At 38.0% G+C, this 12,460-nt stretch overlaps 1 protein-coding gene across 9 annotated transcripts in view; it reads right to left on the bottom strand.

Annotated features, from left to right (window-relative positions):
• TRPM3 (transient receptor potential cation channel subfamily M member 3) overlaps positions 1 to 12,460 on the bottom strand; it is a 397,058-nt gene that overhangs the window by 83,299 nt on the left and 301,299 nt on the right. For all 9 annotated transcript variants that reach the window (XR_010994252.1, XM_068175852.1, XM_068175854.1 and 6 more), the window contains exon 8: positions 6,377 to 6,500. Coding sequence is in view for 8 of the 9 variants with exons in the window: in XM_068175852.1 (XP_068031953.1) it covers positions 6,377 to 6,500 (124 nt within the window). In the remaining variant the exon portion in view is untranslated. The remainder of the gene's footprint in view (positions 1 to 6,376; positions 6,501 to 12,460) is intronic.

The following is a 12,460-nucleotide window of genomic DNA, read 5'->3' as shown; positions in this document are numbered from 1 at the left end:
ATTTCTGTAGCTGCAAGTTTAACCACAAAATATGTAAGAAGATAGGAAGTAAAAAGATTGGTAGTAAGTTGCTTTAGTATCTATCAGATGACTTCACTGTAGGCACCAGATAAAACAAAAAACATTTGCTTACTGAATATAAGCAACAAAAGGAATATTGGTCTTTGCAGACATGTTCCAGATGTGAGGATGGCACTGCAGAAGTTCAGGATGGAGCCAGTAACTAAATTGTACACTTCTGCTTCTGTGGTAGGTCTGAAATTTTTGTAGTTTCTAATAGCAGATGCCCTGACCCATCTGACAGTAGCTGAAAAGCAGATGGTATGATCAAAAGCTTTTCCAGGTTTCAGTGTAATACAACAGTGTAATACAACAAGCTGGGTTTTTTTTTTGTTTTGTTTTGTTTTATTGTTTTTATATATAGCTCTTTTTCTTGTGAAAGTTGTTCTCTGAACCACTGAAATGAAAAAAACTACTCCTAGCATTAGATTTTTATTCTCTGTGGAGTCAACGACTAATTTCAGCTAATTTCATCTGGCTTTTTGGCAGCTGAAAACAAAAAATATGGTCTTAGTTCTTTACCAAAAAAGAAATCGGGTGGGGTTTGCAGAATTAAAAACCACTACTCATTATCTTAACACTTACAGAGGTAGAACCTAAATACTAGATTAATCCTATTGATTTGTATGGGCTAGAAGGAGGTTTAACCTCTTCCAAAATTACTAGAGTTTCACAGTCATTCCTGAAGTGGATTGGCACATCAGTTTGGACACAGAGGACATACTGTATTGCACTTTTTGCTGGAAATCTCACAGAGTGTTCCATGGGAGAAATGAAAGCTTTTTAGCTACCAGCAGGCCAGCAGTTACATGATGCTTTCCTGCTCCAAATGCCTGTTGCCAAATTATATGCTGTTCACAGCAGCTATGCTGCAAGAGCTACAGGTGACTCTTTTACTGTTTGAGAAGACACCAAGCCCTCTTCATGTTCCTCTCTACAAGAAAAAATGACATCTGCACTAAAAAACATTAGCTGAGATGATTTTATTGTTTCTGAAGAAAAATTTCTTGAAAAAACCAGACCTAAATGAACTTCTAACATCAGGGAAGGGCCAAAGAAATCAAGGGACAATATACTAGTAAATTCTTAAAAGTCCATCTGATTTAGCTGATATTTAATTCAGATCAAAGTGTATGCTAACAAACAGTTGCAGCCAATATTTAATTACCGTATGAATTTACTGAGCCTGCATATCCAGCTGAAAAGCACAACATTTTTTGCAGTAGTATATATTAAGTCAAACTCTTCCCTGTATAAACTCTTCCAGAAACATGGACAGGTTTGCTACAGTAGCCTTTTCTGTCACACAGATCTGAAGCTATCAAGGATCATTCAGTCCATCAAGGACTACTATTTGTAGTCCATATAGAAAAGAAACTGCTAAATCACTGTGAGATGCTAGAATGTTGATGACTCAAACAATTGGCCATTTGCAAAAGCTGAGGATGCTTCTCTGATGATGCTCCAAGTAACCCCAAAGGGGGTACACACCCATCTCTGGACACCACAGCTGGGTGGTGAATAAGATAAGGGAAGAGGCTGAAAGGAGGCAAATCCTGCAAGGTGGGATAGTGCTTTCTATCATGCCAATATCTTTACATGAGTGGTTCAGCTTCCCACATAGCCTGAAGGTACTCATAATTGACTCAACTATGCTGAATTAAGAGGCAGCTGTAACGTTGTGCCCCATGACCCACAGTATTACATTACCTGTATAAAACTCTCTGCTCCAGCATTCCCACTGGGCATTCCCACTGCTCCAGCATTCCCACCTGGGCATTCCCACTGAGCCTGAGTGTAGTATTAACCCACTGGACTTCGTGCTGCATGGGCTTCCCCCAGCACCAGTGGATCAAGACTGCGATCATCGCTTCAACCAACAGATATAGAAATTGCAATAATTAGGTCTCATCTCTGGATCCGCAGGTGGTGAATATACTCCTTTCTAAACTTATCCTCTCTTTTTCTTTCTTTTCTTTTATACATTTTCTTAAGTGTTAATTTTTATGCTTTTATACTGTTGAATTTCTAACCAAAACTGCTACATTTTAAAATTAGCCAAGTATCTTATTCTACCTTAAAGTTCTAAAGTTTGCAAGTAAATTTTGATATTGAACATCCAAAGAATTTTGGTTTTTTTCCCATGTATTGCTCAGAGTAAATCAAACCTTTTCCAAGTGGACCAGGACATAAAAATTACTCAAGAGCTTCCTTTTACTTTGTGTAAGTAACCATTAAGAGTCAAAGCTCTACATAAGTGTTGTAATATTGGCATTTGAATACTAACCTTGCAAGGCAGCCTTCTCATGCACTGTGTATTTTGGGAAAATGGGGATCCACCTCTGTTTGACAATAAAAGCAGGATAAATAGCAAGAACATGCATGATGCAGGTTGTCTTGCTCTCAGTAAAATGTGCTCAGTTACCATAGCATGACACTTCCTTTGTTTCAATCTGACAGCACCAGAACTGCAAGTTATGCATTAAGTCATCTGGAACTGCCTACTGCCATACCCATCAGCAGCACAAAGCTGAAGTGAGGTTTGCGCTGTCTCTGAGCAGCCATCATGATTGCCACAGCAACCATACACAGTGGTACAAGAAAAACAGGGAACAGTAGAGGCAAGAGGAAAATATCTATTACTTGCTGCCATGAGCTAGAGACGGGATTTTTTTTTTCTTTTAATGGGAAACAAATCAAATAGTATCTCTTGCCTCATTGTGGAAATATGTTCCATGAATGAATGGATGCACATAAACCTATGCCCACTGCCCACACTCTCTTCGTTCTGCAATTCCTTCTTGTAATGCAGTAGCAGGCAATGACGCTATCAGTTTGCTTAATGTAGTCACTGAAACTTCAGCTATCCAAGGAAACAAATTAATTGGAAAATGGTCATGGTAGTTATAAGAAAACAAACTTGACCAGCAGGTGGCACACACTTTACTGCTGGAGTTAATGTACCATTTCTAAGGCGCTTACTAAGGTGCTTAGATTGGACCTATTCTGATTCACAACAATTTCCATTTTCTATTCAATGAATAAAGGATTAGGTGTATTCACTCTCAAAACACTATTTTGGAATAATTAGTTTTACGACAAACATCTCTCACTGCCACAGGTGTGGTTGTTTTCAAGGACACAGACCTTTCTGGCTTGCCAAAGTGGCCTTTCCCAGTGGTTGTACAATGGAGTGGAAGCTCCACAGACAGACCCATGCAGCTTGCTGGAAAACACATTCTGGCTTCTGAGAAATTCACATCATGATTTGTGAAAAAAGCACTCCAGCAACATGCCAGTCCAAGATGCAAAATGAAGTGCTCCCAAAAGAGTAGAGCAGCCTGTATTTGCCGGAAAACTCAGACACCAGATTTACTATCTTTAAGGGAAAATACTAAGACTAATTTGTTTATTCAGACAGAAGTAAATACTCCTTTAAAAGCTGAAAACAGATTTCTGAGCTATTACCCGACATAATGTGTTCTTCAGGGATGGCCTGAAGTGAAGTCTCCTAGCCTGCTTCCTGACTGCTTAGCTCTGGTGAGCCCTCATGCTCCTATTTTAGCATAAAATAGGTCTCATCATAAACTTTTTAAAAGAATTCTATGTAAATGTGGCAGTAGAGTATCTCTATAAATAAGCCATAAAATACTATCCTGCCCTTGTTATCTACAGCTATATGTACACAGACATGTGTAGTCCACTTAATTTTAAATAGATTTTTATACCTTAGTCCACATTAAGCTCCTTGGTCCATATACATTTCTGAACAAAACTCTGATGCTTGTAATGTCAACTCAGGTAAGTATGTAATTTCATAAAAATTATCCATTGAATTGAGAAGTGAAAATTCCTCTGTCTTGCACATCTAACACACCTAGATCACTCCCCTTCTGGGGCCTCACCTTATCATTCATTATGTGTGCTTCAGCTTTTATTCAATGAAAAATTGAAACTTAATCTAAGTAAATGGAGCATTACTAATAATAATAATAATAATAATAATAATAATAATGATGATGTTGATGATGATGCTTCCTGGGCATACAATTCATTATTTAAGAGTGAAATCCAAAATGTCAGAACTTGAAAAATCTCATGATCTGAGAAAAGGGGCAATTTTTGCTATGATTATGCTTTTTCACTGTCTACAATACTTGCAGCAGATGTATATAACTGATGCCAGACTTTTCACACATTTTAAGCAGGTAGAGAAGGAAAATTATTTACAAGAAAGCTCTTTGTTCCTTGCATTTGTTACTTGCATTTTATTTTCATTCTCCTCATTGGTGATTCAACAGTATTGATGTACTTTATGAGCATCTTCCTGGCTGTTTGCACTCAATTATTTAGTGGCACACAGAAATAAGACAAGCCTCTCTTGAACTGTCTACTTTGTTCTCTATCAATCCAGCAGCTGCAAAATCAGATAGGCAGGCACACTGACCATGAACATACAGAAAATAGACATGATCAATTTAGCTGCTGCTGAGTTCTCTGAGACAATCTGTTGCATCTTCCTTCAGTTTTTTGAGGGGTTGATCAGACTAATGATGGTCAGTTAATCAAGCAGTGTTTTTCCTTAAGTCAACAACCAAATCAGAGGGTCGAGCTCAAGGAAGGGCAAAAGCTGGGACAGATGTAGCAATGCAAAACATCTGGCTTTGTAGAAACAGTGAAGTCACCTCTCACCCCTGGGACTACTTCATAACCCCAGGTCATCCATTTCCTCTGGTTATGCTGCCTTCAGCACCACGTGCATCACTGTTCTTTTACATACATATAAGAGGCTGTGAGTTTTACAGGACACCATTGGCCTAGCAACCACACCTCAGACATAAAATCTTTCTAGCATACCAATGTTATAATTAGCTGAGTACAACTTAGGTACTAGACAGAACCAACAATTCTAATGTATTATCTTCATTTATAGCCAGGTTAGTGTTACAAATTCAAATTCGGAATACTTAATTTTGGCCACACCATCTCATGACTAATAGCTCTTCACAAGATTAGTAGGTGGAGAATGTCAGTGGTTACAGATGTTGCATATCTGCAAAGAAACCTGTAACAAATGCACAAACTTGAGTGGACTAAAAATCTTAATGTGTAGACAGAGGCAAGACAGAATCTGCAGACAGAATCTACTGCAGACAGAATCTTCACAGTTATTTCTCAGTAGCAGGGTTTGTTCAAAGCCTGACAACCTGTTCGGGACTTTGGTGTCAGGAATAATCAAGAATTGCATTTTTCTAGTCTAGATAATTCAACATTTGCCTTTGCTTTCTATCCATCATTCCTTTTTTGTTCCTGCCCTTGTGCTCCTCCCTCTCTCCCTCAAACTCTTATCTTCTATTTGTAAGTATGCTTTTTATGTCTATATGCAGAACAATGGTTTACAAGTAAGTGCTATTATAATTATAATTATATATTATTATTGCTACTATTACTACTACTACTACTACTACTACGACTACTACTACTACAACTATTACTACTACTACTGAAATGGCCTCAAAATAATTAATGCTGTAATGCTAAAAAAATCACTCTGCTAGTCACTGATCAGAACTGTTACAGCAAATTCACTTTAGGGCAGTATCGTCTGCCTGGAGTTCCCAGAAGCTGTGATGTGAACCAAACCCAAACCTTATAAGAAAGATTAAGTTATAAAATTGAAGCATGTCTGTCCAAGTCAGTTTGTGACAAAATCCTCAAGAAATTAATCACAATTTTTTTCAATGTGCTTTTTCTTCAAAAATATTTCTGCAAAAGCAGCTTCACTGATCTCCAAGAAACTGTTGAAAGATCTTGTGCTCTTCAAGAGAATACAAGCATGTGTTGAGGGATTGCCTTGCTACTGCAGAACACGAGCCTCAGAGACAAACTGCTTTCCTTTCATGTCACATATCTCCACAGTAAGGCAACAGCCCTCATGATACTTCTGCAGCTCTACAGTATCTTTAAAATACAATCCCAGGGACAGATGCATAATTATGCCTTCTTCTGCTTTCTGTAGTTGCATGAAGTACAATTGTAGTCATGATATGCCTGAGGATGACTGAAAAACAGTAATATCCATATCCTACTAGCTGGATTCTATGTTGTCAGAGGAAATGTAGAGGAATTTACAAAAGGGAACAACAGCTCTGTTGCATTAATCACTTTAAATGCAAAAATATTGAGTAAAGCAAACAAAAGTCAGCATGATATCACTTTAGAGTCTGGACAACAGAGATCAGATTTATTACACCTTCCAACAGGCCAACAGGCACATAATAGACTTGATCAAAACAATGCATTGAACACAACATACCAGCTCCTTCTTCTTCATGCACTCCATGAGGATAATGAAGAGATGCTGTGCCTGGGTTCGGGTGTATGTGAAAGTCTTCTGGATGGTAACTAGCAACTGGTCCCTCAAAGACTCGTTGATAAGTCTGAAATTCAAAATCAAAAGATTAAGTAAAAAATCAGACATGAGTGAACACTGTAACTTCATTCCAACTGTTTTCAGGGAAAAAGGTCAAAAAAATAAGAGTCAACAGATCACTGGAGGTTGTTTTGGGCAGGTTTCAAGATCAGGAATTGCTGAAACCATAAGAGATAAATTGGAAAATACTGTTCTAGGAGAACATGTTGATTGTGCTGAGGTCCCTCATCTACAAAGTTTTCATATCAGTTTCCACATATTGCATGACAGAAGGTCATTCAAACTACCAGCTCAGTGGGATTTCCTAACAAAAACAAGAACCACACTGACAGTGTGAATTTGAGGGAGACCAACACTTTTAAGTGAACTGAAGACTTCGTTCTATCAGTGAATTAGAAAAGTTCATCTCATAGTTCATTTTATGAAAGTGGGAACATTTATCTTGTCAGTGGTATTGATTTTAGTTTGAATATGTCAACTCACCCTACTGATGCTACACAGGACCTCATAAGCAAACAAACAAATTTCTCTGTTCCTCACTCCACTCAAAGAAAACATTTTGATTTTGGCCATGTTGATCTTCCGGAAGCTCAAGAGAACCCATTTTATATTCCTCCTCAGTGCTAAGGTCAGTACTTGCAAAAAGTGGCCCAACAGCAGAAATAATAATAGTATATGAAATATAAGTGCTACCTACCTCTTCATAACAAAAAGCCTATTCCTCGGGACTTTTTTGGGTGAAACATTTCCATTCTCAATGTCAAAATTACAAAATAGTGGGCTTTAATTTAGAATATGTATCTTTTGATGCTTCTATTCTAGAGCAGTTTTCTCATTTAAAAATTTTATCTCAGTGTTTCAAATTAGCTAAGTTGGAATATTTTTTGGGATAAGTCATCCAGTGAGTGAAAATCAGAGAATTTTCATGTCTCATACTTTAGGCCAGAAGATAAAAAAAAATATTTAGTCCTGTAGCAGCTGCAGAGAAATATCAGGAGCATCAGGTATCTAAAAGCCATTGCTTTTAGATTAAGGGCAGCTTAAGGGCAGCTGCTTTGAGAGAACACTGACCGAATTCTTCATTTTTGGGTACTATTGGCTAAAGTTGCCTGCACTACTCCACAGTGAAGAGGCACAAATGAGACTGCAGGATACTCATTACACCACTGAATTTCAAATCTGATTCCATTACCTAGTCTTTATACCTGCAGCAAACATGTTGTTAGAAGAAACAACAAATGGGAATGGGAAATAAGTGCATGGAAGTATATAGAAGATCAGGCATACAGAATGCATATGTTCTCTACCATGTGAATTTGATTTTGGCAGTAAATATTCCTGTTGAATAGAACTTTGACTTCAAAAAGAAGCCTGGAAGGCAAATGTCAATGTGTTCAGATTAAAATTAGTTTACATGAGATTTTAGACCATGCTGTGTGGATGGATCACTGCTCTTTCTATGCCTGGCTTCTTCTGTTGTCTTCTACTTTATCACAGACTCCCTCTAAGTGGTAAGTCTACCTCTGCACTTCTGGTTTTCATCTAGAAGTCTGGTCCCAGATGTGCTATTTCCTGGGATACTGGAGAGATAGCAACCCTGCCTCTACTACTCATACATTAGGCAGCATGTAAGCATACTCCTTCCCTGCAGCATGACCCATCTCCCTCACAAAAAGGCAACACATTATGAGTTGAAACTTCCAGCCTTCTTGGTGGACAACACTGGAGCTGGCAGCAGAGGACTTGCTGTGTGGGAATTATAAGAGAGATAACCTGACCTCCTGTAAAGGAGCAAGGCTGTTGCAAGCACATGGGGACATGAAACAAAGATACAAGTAGAAATGTAGGACTCCACACTAAAGAGAAGCAGCTTGAAAAGACTGATACCTGTACAAGCACTAATATACTTTGAGTTGCAGGCCAGTAGATCATATATGACATGAATTCTGATTTTAAGCTCTTGAAAAAAGGTGCTGGAAATTTGCTTTAATCAAATTTAAACAAAATGGAGCTATCACTGTATTTATAAGTGGATCAGAGCTATGCAATTTTCCATCCTTCAAATGAAGAAAGAAAAGAGAGGTTATTCACAATGAACAAGTTTCCTAAAAACATTAGGAAGAAGCTAAAGAGATTCATATAAATATCTAATTTCCTTGGAAACTACATATGAAAGTAAAATATAAGAAAGATCAGGAAAATTATATGAAAAAATACACGGACTTGGAAGATTCTCAAATTAAAAATTTCAGAAACTATTTCCAAAGTTTCTGGAATATAAACCATCCCACTTTCTTATAATAATCTAATTTTCCTTAAAAAATGTGTAGAATCCAAACCTGAAATTTCATTTCAGAAATTGCCTCTCTTTCAGGCCAACACACAGAAAGTAAGAGAAAGTTGCATTAAGTGAAAATAGAATTGTGTCCTGGGAAACCATCACTTTTCTTTCTTGAATTAAAGTTCTCAGAGACTCTGTAATAGCATTAGTTTAAGCAGCAGGAAAAGCAAACTTCATGTGAAAGATACAGAATTTAAAAAAACCAAAAAATCAAGAAGTGCTTCCTCAAGTACTGGGTAAAACATCTGTTGAAGTACTGCTGCTCAGAAAATTCCTGTATTCATAATTTGATTTATGCAGTTTTCTATCCTCACTAAATGTTTTTCTTTAACATCTCCTTGGTCTGCAAATCTACATGAAGCCTATTCAATGTCTTTGTGAGATCAAAAACTTGAAGTGATTACAATCAGAAACATAAACAAAACAGCAATCTTTCCAGTAAAGTAATCATAGCTTTGTGTGCACTGAAATCAGTTATATCAAGAATGTAACACTTTTATTCCTTAGGAGTCTAGAAATGTTAGAAGATATCAAATCAAGGTTCCCAATTGTGTAGCCCAGCTGGGACAAACAGAAACTGTTCCATGCTATTAAAGGCTAAATCTACAAGGCAGACACCAAATCCAATTTGTCTTAAGTAATTGCACAGAGTAGTGTAAGCAAAAAAGCTGAGGCTTGCATGTGGGGGGATGACTCATCTCCTTTACAAACACCACTATATTTCTTACACACACACTTTAAATCCACGCTTTTTAAAATCATGGATGCCTAGTTCTAGATTCAGGAAAAGAGAAGGGCCCACTTTACCAAACTGAAACACTACACTTATGACTTCAATCAAAGTCAGCACAGACTGAATAGTGACGGAAGAAGACAGCATTTTTGTCATCTTTCTAGTATGCTTCAGTTCTAAAAATAATTTGCAACATGTTAAAAAAATCATTTTTGGGGCATTTTGATGGCATGATTCTCTGAATTCCACTTACTTGACATGGAAAGAATACTGCTCCTGCCTAAACAAAATGTACTACAAAACAACTGTGTAACCTGTTTTTTTTTTTTCTTCCTCGTATAGTTTGAAACTGTTTTTTCATTCCATAAATATTTAAGACATGCCCATAATCCTACCAGTCCAGGTCTATTCAGCTTTTTTTTCTTTCCCAGAGATTCTTGATTGCTGATGGAATTTAGGTACCCAATATCAAAAATCTGTCATATAAAGTAGAGCTACATACATTTACATTTAATTTCAGAACAAAAATTTACTCATAATTGTTTCCTAAGAGTGTGTAGGTATGTTTTGTATGCTTGTTTGTTTGTTTTCAGAAGATTCCAACCTTAGTTTTGACACATCAGATTATCAGAACTGGACAGTATGGCTTCCTAGAGAAGCCAAGACCTTGAATTTTAAGAAAAAATCCTTGCATGGGCTCAAGGAGTTAGTCAATAGGACCCCCTGGGAGGTGGCTCTCTGGGCAGCAGAGCTGCCCTGGGAAATTGCCCTCAAGGAGCAGAACAGAGCTGGCAGATCTCTAAGGACACTTTCCATACAGCACAAGAATGAGGTGAAAGAAAGGCAAGGAAGGCCTTACAGCCCCAGGTGAAAGAAATAGGGCAAGAAAGGCAAGAGACCACCATGGAGGAATGGACACCTTCTGATTAAACTGAAAAAAAAAAAGACAGAAAATGCACCATCAGTGAAAAAGGTAACCTGGGCAGAGTTTAGGAACACAGCCCAGTTATTCAGGATGTGGTGAGGAAAGCCAAGACAAAGAGGAAGCTGAACTTGGCAAGGGATACATGGAATAACAGGATGGGTTTCTACAGGTGTGTCAGTGAGAAAAGGAAGGTTGAAGAAAGCATTTACCGCACCTGGTAAGCAAGGCTTGCAAACTCGCAATGATGTACAAAGAAAAGGCTGAGGTACTTGACAACTCACCAAGGCCAAGGGCAAAGGCCTGCACCTGGGCTGGGGCAGCCCCCAAGAACAGACAGGCTGAGGGATGAACAGATCAGAAACAGCCTTCTGGAGAAGGACTTGGGGCTCTGCTGTGTGAAGGGCTGGACAAGAGCCTACAGTGTGCACTCACAGCCCAGAAAAAAAAACTGTATCCTGAGCTGCATCCAAAGTCCCATGGGCAGCAGGGCCAGGAAGAGGATTCTGTCCTTCTGCTCTGGTGAGACCCCACTGCAGTGCTGCATCCAGCTCTGGGGTGCCCAGCACAGGAAGGACATTGGACCTGCTTGAGCGGGTCCAGAGGAGGCCTTGCTGTTGATCAGAGGACTGGAGCAACTCTCCTATGAGGAAAGGCTGAAAGAGCTGGGGATGTTCAGCCTGGAGAAAAGAAAGCTCTGAGAAACCTTATTAAAGCCTTTGAGTGCTAGACGAGTGCCAGTAAGAAAGATGGGGACAGACTTAGGAGCAGGGCCTGATATAATAGAACAAGAACAATGTTTTTAAAACTAAAAGAGTGTTGATTTAGATTAGGTATAAATAAAAAGATACTTACAACGTGGATGATAAAATGGTGAAAGAGGCATCCCAGAGAGCTGGTAGATGCCCCATCCCTGGCAACATTTGGTGTCAGGTCAGAGAGGGCTTTGAACAACCTGGTCTACTTGAAAATTAACTTGCCCAGGCAGGGGAATCAGATTTGATGACCTCTAAAGATGCCTTCCAATCAAAACTTTTCTATGTTGCTATGATTCATTGTTTAGGATCAATCAGGAGAGGCCACTTCACAAACCTGAACTGACCAAGTAAAAAAGGTAATACCCTGTTTCTGTCCAAGATATACTGGATGATTAAACAGTAAAGCAAAACTTTCTTATTGCTTTGGCTGATGCAGAAGACAAATGACAACATTTTGGCCTACTCTCTCCTCAGAAAGATTTTTTTTTAAGCTATGTCTAATATTTGAGGAGATGAGACATTTCACTTAATCTTTCAAACTCATGGCATATGATTTTGTAGTGATCATTGGAGAAAGATCTGGCATATAGCCCACCACCTAACTTGTTTAACTTTCTTTTTCTTCAAAGATTTTTAGTATGGGAATCATACAATGTACTAGAGAGTTAAAAAGATCATGCACTAGCCCATGTTCAAAATGCAGCTCCATCATAGATTTTTAAAAATGTATTGTTCTCAAAATGCTTTGAAATGTTTTCAAATAATACACTTCACTCAATGAATTGCACATAAGCTGTTTCTAACTTTTCATTTTTGAATTATTTTTTCCCAAGGTAAGGTAAATATAGCTATAAAATATCAGTGGATATGAAAACTATTCCCTGCCCTTCTTTATAGGAAGCTTAGGGGACTTTAGACAATCACACCTTATGTAAGAAACATGACCAGAGGCTCTGCTTATATTTTTTTCCACTGGATTACAAATAAGATACAGTTGTGCAACTTTGCAGGACTGGATGAATGTCTTAGACATTTTCAAATCCACACATTTTGTATATCATTGTTCTGTGAAAAGGCAGAAAAAAATAATTTGTAATAAATAAATAATAATTATTATTATTGGCAATAAAATAAATTATATGTAATTATTCCTTCATTATATTCAAACAGGGATGATTTCTGTGTGCTTTTATGAGGAATCAGCTTCACTGGT

The sequence above is a fragment of the Anomalospiza imberbis genome, chromosome Z (assembly GCF_031753505.1).
Source record: "Anomalospiza imberbis isolate Cuckoo-Finch-1a 21T00152 chromosome Z, ASM3175350v1, whole genome shotgun sequence".
NCBI lineage: Eukaryota > Metazoa > Chordata > Aves > Passeriformes > Viduidae > Anomalospiza > Anomalospiza imberbis.
Note: the sequence above shows the minus strand (reverse complement) of the source record. Positions and strands in the feature narration are given on the sequence as shown.